The sequence below is a fragment of the Crocodylus siamensis genome, chromosome 5 (assembly GCF_052110815.1).
Source record: "Crocodylus siamensis isolate JL-2025a chromosome 5, ASM5211081v1, whole genome shotgun sequence".
Lineage (NCBI taxonomy): Eukaryota > Metazoa > Chordata > Crocodylia > Crocodylidae > Crocodylus > Crocodylus siamensis.
This window is the reverse complement of record NC_143399.1, coordinates 201,929,151-201,943,680: the sequence shown is the minus strand read 5'-3', so window position 1 is coordinate 201,943,680 and position 14,530 is coordinate 201,929,151. Positions and strand designations below refer to the sequence as shown.

At 45.8% G+C, this 14,530-nt stretch overlaps 1 protein-coding gene across 12 annotated transcripts in view; it reads left to right on the top strand.

The window, feature by feature from the left end:
• OBSCN (obscurin, cytoskeletal calmodulin and titin-interacting RhoGEF) overlaps window positions 1-14,530 on the top strand; it is a 271,127-nt gene that overhangs the window by 187,593 nt on the left and 69,004 nt on the right. For all 12 annotated transcript variants that reach the window (XM_090047900.1, XM_090047898.1, XM_090047895.1 and 9 more), the window contains 13 exons: window positions 450-482; window positions 591-689; window positions 1,185-1,403; window positions 1,851-1,917; window positions 4,543-4,575; window positions 5,241-5,278; window positions 8,369-8,506; window positions 9,449-9,588; window positions 10,651-10,851; window positions 11,482-11,564; window positions 12,143-12,316; window positions 12,647-12,806; window positions 13,694-13,810. In XM_090047900.1, coding sequence (XP_089904026.1) covers window positions 450-482; window positions 591-689; window positions 1,185-1,403; window positions 1,851-1,917; window positions 4,543-4,575; window positions 5,241-5,278; window positions 8,369-8,506; window positions 9,449-9,588; window positions 10,651-10,851; window positions 11,482-11,564; window positions 12,143-12,316; window positions 12,647-12,806; window positions 13,694-13,810 — 1,502 coding nt within the window. The remainder of the gene's footprint in view (window positions 1-449; window positions 483-590; window positions 690-1,184; window positions 1,404-1,850; window positions 1,918-4,542; window positions 4,576-5,240; window positions 5,279-8,368; window positions 8,507-9,448; window positions 9,589-10,650; window positions 10,852-11,481; window positions 11,565-12,142; window positions 12,317-12,646; window positions 12,807-13,693; window positions 13,811-14,530) is intronic.

The following is a 14,530-nucleotide window of genomic DNA, read 5'->3' as shown; positions in this document are numbered from 1 at the left end:
CGGGCAACCATGGGATAAGCCAGGGGGTGCCCGTAAGGGCGCAGCAAGGAATTGACCAGACAACGTCCGGTACACCTGCGAGGCTTGGGGCGTGGTATAGGGGTGGTAGGAGCCATGCGTAGCCCCTGAGGCTTTAGTGCACCGAGCCACCAAAGGCAGGGCACAGAGTGGGACATCTCAGGGCACCATGCCGAAGAAGATAAAAAGGCAGCCTCCCTTTAACAATATTAACATCAAAGACGTGATGGGCGAGATAGTGAGGGTGCATTGAAATCAAATTGGCATGGTAGGGGGCGCTAGGGGAGTTCACAGCACCCCTAGGTCCCACCCTGTCACAGGCCCTCAGGAAGTCATCTAGTTGAACCTTTTGCTCAAGGCAGGATGTGGCCCTGACTAAACCATCCCAGACAAGTGTTTATGGTGAGATGATTTTTCTTCCTGTGTTGCAGATCCCGAGGAGAAGGAAGAACCACCAGAAACAGGTGAGAGGAGCACCCCAGTAGGTTATATAAATACAATGACTAGGATTGTTTGGTAGGCTAAGCTCTGGTTGCATTATTTCACCATTTTCCATGAACACTAATTTTCAGATGCCCAAGAACAGCTGGTACCACCCAGGTTCCTGGAAAGATTTACCAATAAGAGAGTGAAGAAAGGTGTAAGCATCACCCTCTCAGTGAAGGTTGAAGGTAACTTGATCACAATTCCCTTTCTGGAGTGGGCTTAATTTGCTCTGAGCTGTATACTTGCCCAGTGCATGCTATCCTCTCCCTGAAGTCCTCACCTAACGCAAGGAATTGGGAGATCTGGGTTCTCTTCCCCACTTTGCAACTCTTGGTCAACATATCAAACTCTTCTTTGCCTCAGTTTCCCTATTCACTCAGGGAATAAAATAGCATAATATTATCCCATCCTTATTTGCAACATTACTTGGAAGGAGTGTGGTTTAAGCAAGTAGTCCCTTTTGGGATGGTTAATTCTTGCATTTCTGTAAAGGCGGTTGAAGTCTTCAAATCAAAGGTGCGATCAACACACTCATTTTCATTTATTTATGTATTCAGTCATTCGCGTTTGTTTTTACTGGAAATGGAGCAGCAGAATTCACTTCCCGCTTAGCTGAGTACGTCGAGTTTGTTCGAAGGGAGGGTCACCAACAAAACAGAGGTAATCGCTCTTTCCTTTAGGAAACCCACTGCCCAGCGTTACTTGGCTGAAAGAAGAATCTAAGGAAGACGTCCTCTGGATCAAGCCGGAGACCCCGGGGTACAAACTTGCCAGTTCCAACATGCATCACAGCCTGATCCTGCTGGATGTTGGAAAGAAGCACAGCGGGACCTACACTTGCATTGCCACCAACACGGCTGGCCAGTCCATCTGCACCGCCTCCCTTGACGTTCTGGACGGTAAATCTGTGCTACGTTACTAACCCGCCCCACAGCTTGCATTGACGTAACAGTACGGTGTAGGCTAGCGATAGCTCATCACCACGTGTCAAACATGCTGAAGGAAGAGCAGATGCAAATAGGCAATGCACTTCAACAAGCTGTGACTCGGCTGCCTACATTTCCCCAGGATTCTGGTTAATCGCCCCTTCTCTTTGCTAGAAAAGTATTCCACTCATCTCGTGTGAGATGGATCCTTACAGGACCATGTGTCAGGTTCAAGGTGGGTTTATCCATAAACAAAAGAAGATCCTCAAGAATAGTTAAAGGAAAAGAGTAAAAAATAATGCCCCAGATCAGCCCATTAGACACACTTTGGACCTGGATTGTTCATAGTATTTTGTACCACGTTAGTTAAATAGCTCTTTTCTGGCCCACACCTTCTGAGTATAAATGCTTATTTTCCAGTAAAAGAGGCTGAAGTTCTGACGCAGGAGCGCATCATGGTGACAGAAGCCGTAATGACCACGCTCGGGTAAGCTCATGGCAGCATGCATTAAGCTGGAATAGCGTATACGTGATTTCTCCAGAGTCCGCGGAGATAACATGTATAGAAAGTTTTATGCTTAATCATGTCTTGAAGACTGACGTGGTTCTAAACTTTCTGCATGCATTTCAGTCTGGGCGTTGCTCTGGTTTGGCAAATGGCCCAAGTATTCAGACTGCCAGAATCTCCTTACATGACCCGACATTTGCAACTGTAGCTTTGGAAAGCCCCCAGATTGCAAAGTTAAGTTAAAATTTCCTCTTTGCAGGAGCAAGGCGATGCTGTGGGCTAGTGCTCTAGGCTTTCTTAAAGGGAAACCACCCTGATTCCAGTCCGATCTTGTCCTTCCTAATCATATTAAGCATATCTTCTGGGTTTCCTCTGGATATATCTACATTGCCTGTCTGAACTGGCTACTAAGTCCCTTTCACCCACTCCTGGTCCTACCCTTCATGCTCCAAACCAAGGTGGAGGATGTGAGGGGGCTCCACACACACCCCTGCCTGTCCCCACTTCCACCGTGAAGATCTCTTTTTCTGCCGTACGTGAGAGCAGCAGTGGGGGCCATTTCCAAACCATCCACCCACCTCCGCAGCTCTACGCCTGGACCATGCAGGGTGGGAGTGGTGGCTAGGGTCAAGTTTTTAGCACGTCTCAAGGACCACAGAGACAACGTAGACATATTCTGTGTGCACTCAAACAGCGGCTTGAGGCTTGCCTGAATTTTCCTACAGTTCTTTTGTTGCAAATAGGGCTTCGTTTTCAATCTGCTGGACCTGATTTGCTACTGGCTTGCGTATCTGTGGAAGTCTGTGGACTCGGCGTATAACACTGCTGTGTGTGAGAACCAGATAAAACATTTTGACTTATTATTCTGTCCTCCCTGTGAATTCAGTTGCAAAATGGTGTCAAGACACCTAGTTGCTATTTGTTTTTACAGTCCCAGGAATGTCTGATTGAATAAGAGCGTAGGCCCCTAATCAAAAGTTAGAAATCTGCAGGAAAATACCTTTCTGGATATAGCCCTATGTGACTGCACATGGGTCAGGGCAGTGGAGAATCAGGTCCTGGGTGACTCCATTTCACACACAATTTTAACTTTTTAAAATAATTTTCATATGAATAAAATACACATTGTTTGGTTTCATGTCTGTTGAGTTAAGCATAAGGTTAAGAGTGAAGGGCTTGTTAAAAATTCTCCATTAGGGGACGGTTAGTTCATCATCTAACCAAACTGCACCAGATTCACATCCTGCTTCCTGAGATTGTTTTTAATGGAAGCTTTTGCATGGAACAGATGGGAGGTAGGATCTGAACATCACAGTCCAAAGTATGACACAGTCTCCCTCCAGAGAGACCTTTACCAAGCTGCCATATGCTGGGTATTTTAGCATGCACGCCATCAGTATCTGGGTTTACAAGAAAAGCTGTTTGCTTGCACAAGGTATGAAGGCTTTTTCATGATGTGACCTGGATGAGGAATTGGATTATGATTCAAAGGAGATTGTAGCAATGTCCGTAGCCCTGGCACAGAATACCTGCAGAGCCTTGGCTGTCACTTTAGGAGCATGGCTATCCAAAGGAGCCTCTAAATCAAAGTCCTGTGATTGTCAAAGCATGTGGAAAGTGTATTACACGGCATGCCAGATCACTTTGACTTGGATGTTTATATGGACTTGGGCACGTAATCGTAGCCTGTTTGGGTATCCCCAAACTCACAATGCAGTGCCAAAGACATACCTGAACTAGCTTGGTTGGCACAATTAGTGTAGCCATATTAGCGGGGCATTCTGCCTGCGCTAATTTACCCTGCTTCTTTGCTCTTAACCTGCCCAGAACATCATACTAACGTGGCTACACTAAATCCACTTCCCAAGCTACCTCGTTTGTCTCCATGCAGCCCTGCATTGCAACACAGCAACGTATGTGGTGCTCAACTTTTGGCCAGCGGGCTGGATGGACAGTGCCCGGTCTGTCCGCAGGCCTGATCTGAATGGTGGTCCTGGTCCAGTGCCCGGGGTGGTCATGGTGGGACTCCATCTGGCTGTTTGTGGCATGGAGGGGAGGAGAGACTGGTCCCAGGGGGGTGGTTATGACATTGCCCCAACCCAACCCAGTGGGGGGAAGGTGCATGACCTGGTCCTGAGCCAGCCGCAGGGACAGAGGGCCTGGCCCTGCCCCATCCAGATGTGTTGGAGGAGAGGGGGAAGGAGGGGATGTGGTTCAGCCCTAATCCAGCTGCATGGAGGGAAGGGGGACATGGCCTGGCCCTAAATCACTGTGCAGGGCTTGAGGTTTGGGAGTTTAGCAGTGGGGAGGGTGACCATATTGCTACCACTCCCCCATTGCCAAATTCCCTAACCCATGAGGACTATTGCACACCAGATACCATAGCTCCACTGTTCACATTTGGCTCCTGGGCTGGAAGTTGAGCACCCCTGCTTTAGAACGATATGTCCTCAACTTTCCCATCATTAATATGGGTCTAATACATAAGTACGTGTCTTCAAGAGGCATTTTGGAATGGTAATTCATTTCTAAAATGTTTTGAAATTCCTCCATGAATAACCCTGTGGAAGTATCATTAACAATCATTTTCATTTTTCTTGGCAGGTATGGTGGAGACAGGGACAGAAAAGAACATGGGTAAAGTTGTATGAGAACTCTTGCTAATGTACAGTACACTTCCTTTGTCTTCAAAGCAGAGGCAGACTTCACGTGCTCATATTCTGAATTTTACTTCCATATAATTAAATATAGCAATGTTTTTTTGGAAAAAAAGCCCCAAAGAGATGAAAAGGGTGACCAGTAATCTGCTTAATGAAAACATAATTCTCTTGCTCTGACATTAGATAATACGGGAAAATGTGCTTTTGAAAAATAAATCGCATCATGATCTTTCGAAATGTTTTATAGCTGGAAGTTAAAGTTCTGCCTGATGAATGCCCAATAAAATAGGGGGCTTCTCAGTTTAAAAATCGTTCCAGGAAAGGGATAACATCAGGATCCCTTGTTTGTCAAGAATGTGTCCTTGAAATTCTCTGTTGCTGTAGGTAGGGCTTCTCTACAAAGGAAGTCGTAGCAAAGCAAGCAAGGGAGTGAATTTATAGCCAGTGACCTTGAGACATGCTCTCCCTCAGGCTTTACTAATCCCCTGAGATATGCAGTTCTTGTAACATTCGCTCTGAAGTTTGCATCTGGTCCCAGTCTAGCCAGTGTCTGTGTGTGTGCAGATGGAGGGGATGTCTGGCTCTCACCAGATCTCTGCTCTAAATACCTCCTCCTTTTAAACTTTGTTTTTTCTTTTTCAGAATTGGCATCTCTGTCCTGCCTCCTGAACCAGGCAAAAGTAAGAGAAGCTGTTTAGTTGGCATGCGCGTGACTTCCACAGCTACGTATTTCCATTATACCCATCGGTTTTCAGTTATGGCTCCCTGAAAGCGATGAACTGTCATATAGAAAGGTTTCAGGTCTCAGTTCAAGGGTAAATTATGTGAGAAGTTGTGTAACCCTTCTGCTGGGCGCCAGTCAGCAACAAGGGCTAGGTTCAAATTTCGGGGGGGACCCAAGTAGGTTTTATTGTGGCTCAAGCCCCCACCCAGAAATCTAGGATAGCTGAATTTGGCTGGGATGTTACACATAAAGAAACCCCCTACCTGCAAGCAGTGTCAGCACAAAGGATAGATTTCATTACAGAAAAGAAAGGAAAATATCAATGCAATTTAAAAAGTCTATTAGCTACAAGGCAATTTTAAAAAGACTATTAGCTACAAGGCATAGCTGATAGTTTGCACCCTCTTGGGGAGGCTTCACCCATGCCCAGGCAGTCTCGGACATGGGGGCTCCTGAAAGGGCAGTTCTGGGGGCCTGCACCCCTGTACCTGCCCTTCAGCCATGGGCTGGACCCACACTGGAGAGTCCTATGAGCTGCTCCTTGGGTTTGCTGTGCCACAGGAAGCTGGTTGTGAGCATCAGTCCTGCATTGCAAGGGGCCCCTCGTTCTCTGGGAAGCTCCAGGGCACAGATCTGCACTTTTCCGTGGTGGCTTTGGGGGGTTAACTGCAGCTTCCATCGGCATATCACACCCCAAAATTCCTGGTCCCAATCTCCAGCCTTTTGGGGGTGGAAAACTGCAAAAGAACGCAAAGCAGGGCCAGGCCTATTGCGCTGGGCCTGGTCAAGGCAACAAGAGGGCATCAGGCCATTCTGCGTTGAGGCTTGAACCAAAAAGCAAAAGAGAGTCAGGCTTATTTTGCACTGGACTAAACAACAAAATGCACCAGGTCTCACCCTGGTCCAAAATGCACCAGGCTTTTAATCCTGGCTCGAATGCACTAGCAAAACTGCCAGGCTCCAACCCTGGTTAGCATGCCCCAGGGTATCCTCTGACTTAAAACTCAGAAAAAAGCAAAAGGGGGAAAAACAAGGGAAAAGGCTGAGTCTCAAACTTTGAGATAGGCAGACAAGGTTCTTTGGGTGAATCTGATAGTTTCTATTAGACCAACTTAAATAGTTGGAAAAACACGTTTTGAGCAAGCGTTGAGATAAAGTCTCTTTCCCATTATCTCGGATTTCCCCTTCACATAGCTCCAACTCGCTTCTCTTTACATACCTGGTGTGACATCACCCAAGCTTTTCCAATCGGGGCTTTCCCAGCTGCCAGTTGTTTCCTCTTAACCAGTTAATTAAAAAAAACCCTAATTCTGCCGAGTTAGCCAGTTAAGCTAAAGGTCTAAGGTCTAATCCCCCTTTGCTCATGTGACTTATCTTCATGCTCTTTTGTTGACAAAAAACCAGCAGGGTGCATCCCGAGACTGTAGGCCCAGCCAAGGGGGCTTTCCTGCCTAGTGCAGACAGCCCTGCTTCTTGCCAGATTACAAGCAGAGATGAGAAAAGACACAGTAGACATAATCAAGCACAGCACATATAAAGCTTAGTCATATTTAAACGAAGACACATTCTGCAGTTCGAAGTGGCTTGGACATTTTGTGTGGGGTACAAATGTTAAGCAAATGCATGTTTGAATGAGAGCAAGAGTACAGAAATGTGCACTTTTCCCACTGCACTTAGCAGGGCCCTACCTTGACGTGGTGGGTTTTAACAAACACCACTTCCGTTTAGTGCTGATTAAACCCCCGTGTCATGCGCACACCCCGCTGACTTCCCTGCCTCTCGATGGGGAGGGGAGGGCGAGCTGCCGGCAGGCAGAGCAGTCCCTGAGCTGGGGTGGGCAGCGTGCTTCCTTCCACGGCAGCCCCCCCCTGCGGGTGCCACCTGCCCACAAGCACCTGGCTCAGGTGGTCCGGGGGACACCACAGCCGTGGAGGGAAGTGCTGGGCCTCTGTGCAGCTCAGGCAGGCTCCAGGGGGAGGGAAAAAAGAAAAGATTGGGCTCATTGCTTTTCTTGGGCAGAGCCTGCCTTCCCGGGCTGCTGCCAGGCTGCCTGCATGGGCTTCCTGCAGAGCCCCTGGGCTGCACAGAGCCCAGTGCTTCGCTCCGCCACTGTAGGGGCACCAAACTAAAAGTCTTCAAGACATTTAAGGGACACTACACTGCTGAATTTCCTACAGCAGCTGGAAAGAAACCCTGTGGGAAAATAAACACTTTTCAGCATGAAAGAAATTAGTTTGAGCTCAGCTGAGTTATGAACCTGTCAGAAGTTCATTAACAGCTTTAGAAGAGTTTTTAATGCTCTGAAGCCAGGTGTCTTGTGCTATGCATGCCTTCCTGGCCGGTCTCTAGCTATGCACTCAGAATCGTACCCAAGATTTGTCTGTTGGGGGTACAGTTTGCCCCCGTGCAGAAGCCCAGTGCAAAACCTATCCTTCACTTGAATCCTAGAGAGCACACAACAATATTGTTAAGCTACTCATAGACCTTTTATTAGCTTTCCGAATAGAGTTGAATTTCAAACCGGAGGAGGCAGAACTCAGAAGACTGCGTAAGTATGTAGCCTAAGGGAGTCGAGTGAGTTTTTACATCATGTCAGTCACGTGGGGTCTGACTCGTTCAGGAAATGCCAGGCTCTGACAACTTCAAGGTTGCCTGTACAACTTTAACACTGCTTAGTTATGTATTATCAGGTGGTCCTTAATTACATAGTCACTCTTCTTGTGTGGAGCCCCTGCATCATTTGCTGCATAGATTGGGCAGTACACAAAAAAATTAAGCAGCTTTTAAATTTAAATTTTATTTTTATCTTCATTGTTCAATAAATGGTTTCTGCCTCAGTTGCAACATGCTATTTACTCAATCCTCCAGGAGGGAAAGGGTCTGTTTTCGGTGCAGAGGTGAGCTCTGCTGTCTAATAGAGAATCCATGTGAAGTCCAGCTTCCCTGATGTCAGCCCCTGCAGGATAGTTTTGTCATGTCTGGTTTGATGGGGTGGACGTTCAGAGGTGATGTTACCTACTTCACAAAATGTTCTCCCTTTCGGCAGGAGAGCTTTCAGAAGGTGAAGCTGGTAGAGAAGGTGTGTCCAGAAGTCAAATTTCATTATCTGATGTTGGAACAGAAGAATTCCTCCAGAAACTCACCTCCCAGATCACAGAAATAGTGTCTGCAAAAATAAGTCAGGGTAAGTTAGCATCTGGCAAATGTGTTTAATGTGCTATACAAAGCAATGCAATTGATCCTCCGGTTTCATGCGAGTTTAAGTCTCGTTGGGCATATCTACACGTTCATTAATGCACTTTGGCTAATGCACATTCAATTTAGTACTTCCATTGTGAGGTACTAGAAAAAGGTGCATTAGTATATTTTAACACGCATTAGTGAAACCACGGGGTTTTTTGTGATGCTTTAATGCACATTAAAATAGGCTAATGCACATTAAAGCACAGGTGTAGATGTGCCCATTGTGTGCTACAAAAGAAGCCAGGTTTGAAGAAAATCAGTTTAGCAGTTTTTCATTTGAAAATGTCTAGTTTGCAGCTAGAAATCATCCAGGCCTCCAATTCTTGGGCCAAAGTTTTGACTGATAAAAATCATTCCTTCAATGAAATGAGTGTGCAAGTTTCTGCCATTAGACATCTACTTACTATATCTAATTTGCCGACTAAAAAAGCAGGTAGTTATCTAGCCACTGATTCTTCAGGCCTGCAGTGCAGAAGCCAAAAAATGGGAGCAGTTTGCTGCTGGTATAAAGTTGCCCTAAGCTATAGTCATATGCTGTTTCATAAGCATATCTTGTAGCAATAATGTTAATGACTATCAAGCCTATTTGCATTTAACTGGAGGCTGGGTCTTCTATAGTCATATTGCTCCAGTGATTTGAATTTACAGAGAAGATAAAGGCTTGTGACTGGTGTCTGCACCATTCTGCATCCCTACTGAAGCAAATAATGTTCTTCTGTGGCTTTTAAATGTCCAATTTGCATTGACAATCCTACTAAAAGGACATCATGATGCATGTTATCAGTGGTCTTTTCTGAAGACAATTCTATGAAGATCAAGCATTGAATCCTATTTGATAATCTTAATATAACTTGTGTGCCCCTTTCTCTACTTCTCTTTTCAGCCACGCTTCGTGTACCTGGGGCAGACAGTGATGACGAGTCCAAGACCCCGTCAGCGTCTCCGCGTCACGGCAGGTCCAGACCTTCATCGATCGCTCAGGAATCCTCTTCTGAATCTGAAGATGGGGATGCGAGAGGGGAGGTACTCCATGTGAATCGACTTCACAAAGTGTCTGCTGCCAGAAATGTCTGTCTAGGCTGATTACTCCCACCTCTACTCTGTTTTAAAGATTGCCAGCTTAAAAAGACTTGTAGAGTTAAACGTATATGGAGAGCCTGAGAGGCCTCTCACCGGAGCACAGGCCCGTCAATTAAAGTTTAGGTCCGACTCTCGCTGCGCGGCCATCCAGAACTGGTTCAGCTCAGCATTTCCAAATAGTTCCTCTTTATTTTGAATGCATCAAGTCTTTCCAAACTCAACGCATCCAAACCTTGATGTTTTAAGGCGCTGAGGCATGCCTTTTGGAAATGTTTCTCGTTGAAATGGTTTGTCCGCGAAAGATGCCGTTTTTATTTAAATGAAAGTGTTTTGAAAAATATATTGATTTAAAAAAAAACAAAAAAAACCGGTTTCAAGTCAGCCATATGAAACTTTCCAGGATTCTTAAAACACCACCTTTTGACATTAGCAGAACAAAATCCATCAATTTGAGTCAAAAAATTGCTTCTAGAAACAAACGTTGCTATTTTCTTCTACAAAATGTATTAAAATAAAATCCAGCCATTAACTTTGGAATGGACTGTTCCATATCTACCTGGAAGAAAACATTATTCCAATTTCAAATGATCATTATTTCAAATTTTACTTGGAGGGAAATTGTGAACATGTTCTTTTTCCTTTCATTTTGCAACAAAAACTTTTTTGAAATCAGAGGTTCCTGCCCTGAAACAAGGAATCAGGATCCTGCCTGACTCTCCCTGCTGAGCTCTGTTTGAAGTCAGTTGGAGCTGCAGGAATTCATCATTTGGGAAAAATCAGGCCCTGGGTTTAGCAAATTGGACACTACAGGTGGTGTTTTTTTTTAAATTTGGCCTCTACCTCCTTGAGTCTCAGTTTCTCATCTGTAAAATGGGAATAATGGTTCCCTTCTACCATGCAGGGATTGAGGAGATAAACTATTTCATCCTGGTGGAAGCTCTAGCTGTTGTTGTTATGATCATATCCCTCCTGTAACACACACACATAACTCTCCATGCTTTGCAGATCTTTGACATCTACATGGCCACAGCTGACTACACGCCCATTGGAGGTGAAAAGGAAGCCATTGTTCTGAAGGAAGGCCAGTACGTGGAAGTCCTCGATTCAGCTCATCCCCTGAAGTGGTTAGTCAGGACCAAGCCCACTAAATCCAGCCCCTCCCGGCAAGGATGGGTTTCTCCAGCATATCTCGACAAGAAGTTGAAGGTGATTGATCTCCCCCTGTGTCTTTTCCTTGTTTTCTTTGCATTTTATACTTGCCCCTTTGTTTATGGGTCTAAACACATGATACACTTACACCAGCATCACTGACCTTGGCTCTGGTAAAAAAATGAGCAGATGGGTGACAGAAAACCTTACCCCAGTGCAAACGGTTTGGGTTGAGTGTACGATCACTCAGAAAAGGCAGGGGTTGACTGACACCAGTGTAAGTTGCACACCGGGGGGCACGTTGAGCATTCACAACTGGTCCCAGAACAGTCACTCGCCTCGAGCAACCAAGCTAATACCTGCAGTCCTCACCCCTTGTGATGACTGGTCCTGCAGGAAGCTGCCCTGGTGCTATCTGTCTGCTCCCATTTGGGGTGTAATTTGCATCAGTGTATAAAGTGGTGCAAGTTACACACTTGTGTACACAGCATGTATGCAGGCCTTCCTTTGGCAGGTCCATTAGGGCGATCTGAATCTGAAAAGGGAGCATATTTAGTGGCTGTAGCATTGACTGGGGGCAGAAAAAGCAGCAAGGCTGGCGTGACCCTGCAACCGTGCTCCTGTTAGACCTCGCAGAAACTGCAGTGCTGTTTCTTAGAAAACTGATGCTTCTTTCCTGCTTGTCAGCTGTCCCCTGAGTGGGGAGCACCAGAGGTTCCTGAGTTCCCTGGAGAGTCTCTGTCTGAAGATGAATATAAGAAGAAGCTGAAGTAAGCACTTGGTTGATTCGTGCTATAGCCCTCAGTAGGCTGCTCTGCAGATGAATAGGAGTGCTTTTATCCAAGACCCTTCCCAGTCCATCTCACTAAAATCCCGCTAAAATCCAGTTCCTTTGCTGCTGAATCCTACTGCCTCCCTCCCCCTGGACTCCAGCTGCCCTCAAAAGGACTCCTGCCTAGCCCGTGTTTGCAGGACTTCCACTGAGAGTCTCTCTCGATGTAGGTTGGGGAAAACACACTGTGCTCCAAATCACTTTGGGAGGCTTCATGGGAGGATTTCCTTTGTTGTCCCTTGCCACGTAGCTGAGTATTGAACCTGCTGGGCTCTTTGACTCCATGGAAGCCCCAAGTCTCTGCTGCCCCTTCCAGTGTAGCTGCTTCTGCCTCTGCAGGTGCCTTTCCCCATGGTATGATGTTTAAGGGGGGGCTGCAGTGTGCTATCAGTGCCACGTGGTGCCTTCCACCTCTCCCAGTGCAATCCACCGCATGCATCTTGGAAACCTTTTACTGCCTCAAATGCAATCTCTGTTATTGCTCCACACTTCCTCTTCATCCGTTTTTTCTTCCAGCCTTATTGTTCAGGAACTACTGAATTCAGAGGAGGAGTTTGTCAGAGATCTGCAGTTCCTCCAGACTCACCACCTGCACCACATCGAGACCTACCCCAGTGTCCCAGCGCCTGTGGCCAGTCAGAAGTCCACCATCTTCAGAAATGTCGATGACATTGCTCACTTCCATTGCAGGTCAGTGGAGAAGAACAGCAGCAGGAGAGAAAAACGCCTTGCGCTGTTAGTGAGAGCCACTGCAGGACAGGCAGGGCGTGGGAAATGGGGAACACTAGGATGAAAAGGAGCGGATGAACCTGTTAGGAGATGGCGTGGTTCCTCAGCAAAGAAGTGTCAGTCATAAAATAATAATCCCTGCCCTGTTGGGTGAATTCCACTGAATAACATGGTGTTGCTATAAAAAAGATGGTCTGGTCTTGAAGATGCTTTAATATTTCAACAGTTTATTTATAGCCGATGGGTTCCAGTTTCTTCAGAGATGTCCTTCTTCTTCCTCCTCCTCCACAGTGCTTTCTTCCCAGACCTGAAAAAGTGCGACACTGATGATGATGTGGCCATGTGCTTCATTAAGAATGAGGAGGATTTTGATAAGTACATCCAGTATCTGGTGGGACGGATACAGGCTGAGTCCGTCGTTGTCAGCAAAGCTGTTCAGGACTTCTACAAGGTAGAATATGAGCCAAAATTTATACTGGGAAATATGCATCCTATATCTCCAGCCACCAAGTGCCCAAGGATCCATTGTTATAAATGTAACATTCAAGGGGTTTAGTATATAGCTAAATAGGAAATTGGTTCAAACTGGGGTGCAGTAATCTTTAGAGTGGAAGAAAGATGGATAAAGCTTCTATTAGCGGCGGCAACAAAGCTAAAATAATGATGGATAGAAAGAGCCCTAACCAGGCATCAAGGAGGCTCAGATTTGGGCCCTTTCCTATCAATATGCAACCGCTCCTTTAGGTGTTGAAATGATCAGTCTATCCTAGCCACAGATCAATAACTGCAGTATAGCATGAAGACTTGGTAATAGTATTTGACAGCATCTGATTAGAGCTAAGATAAAAACAAGTGAACTCAAGCATACAGTGCTGGCCAGGCATCAGTAGTTAGAGAGAAGGTGCAGCTCTTTTCCCTCGTATTGTCAGAGCTTCCAAGCAGCATGCTTCATTGCCTTGGTACAGTTGTTGTTGGGTTAGGGTTTACTGTTTCTTAATAACGGGCAGATAACGATAATAGGGTTAATAGGGTAATGATAATAATAGAAGGCAGTCTTTCCCCTCAAGCTCTTGCAATCCAGGGACCAGAAATTGCCACGAGATGGGGGAAGGCAATGAACAGGGTGGGTCGCAATGTGTATTGCTGGGAGCAAAGTTTTGGTGGCACACAGGACTCTAAGATATATTTTTGCACTATATGATCCCATTTATTTGAGAGGAGGACTGACCTTAGCAAGCCAGTGTTGTCCGATCATATTTTCATGGGGCGAGTTTCTTGTCATTTATTGAACAATTTTGTTACAAAGAGTGATTTTTTTCATTTTAAATTTTTCCTCAGAGATACTCCGAAGAAACGTTAGCCAGCGCGGATCCGTCTCAGCCACCTGTGCCCCCACTGCAGCACTACCTGGAGAGACCCATACACAGGATCCAGCAGTATCAAACTGTCATCAAGGTAAGGTGTCTCCAGTGCAAGTTCTTGCCGCTCCTTGCGTGATGGGTTTGCATTGCTTTTGGGGGGGACCTATGGGGGGAAAGTGCTTTGACTTTGATTTCACTTATCCTGGCTTCATGCCAGGGAAACTCCTTTTGGAGTCTGTCTGGTGTAGGTGAGATCACATTTAAGCACCTTTGTCCATTTTAAATATGTAAACCCAAATCACTTGAGAGGTGCACAGAGTCTCAACTGCCACCTGACAAGTTTGAGAAATTCAGCCGGCTGTACCTGAGCGGACTTTATAAGAATATAAATTTGCTTCGCATATGACAATGCATCTGTTAAATTGGCCTTCATCCCACAAATCGCGGACTGGTCCAGGCAGGCAACTTCCTTCTTCACATTTGAGGCTGAAATAAAGATAAGCTTAGGCACAGAAGACTTAACTCTTCTTTTTCTGCAAACCTTTGCCCATTTCAAGAGACCAGAGCAGCCCATATTTGAAGGTTTGGAAATATTTTGCCATCTGAGGCTTTTATTCATTTACTCCTGCACTTCCAGGTTTCAGCCAAGAACAGAAATGACTGTTTCAAACTGCCATTTTTCTTGTGATCCTTATAGAGGGAGCACAAGGAAATAGGCCCCAGAAAGAGCCTCTTATTACATTTTTTCAAATTCAAATTTTCCAAATTTCAGCATTCTGCATTGTTTGCAGGAGGTTCAAATTTGCTCCCTTCA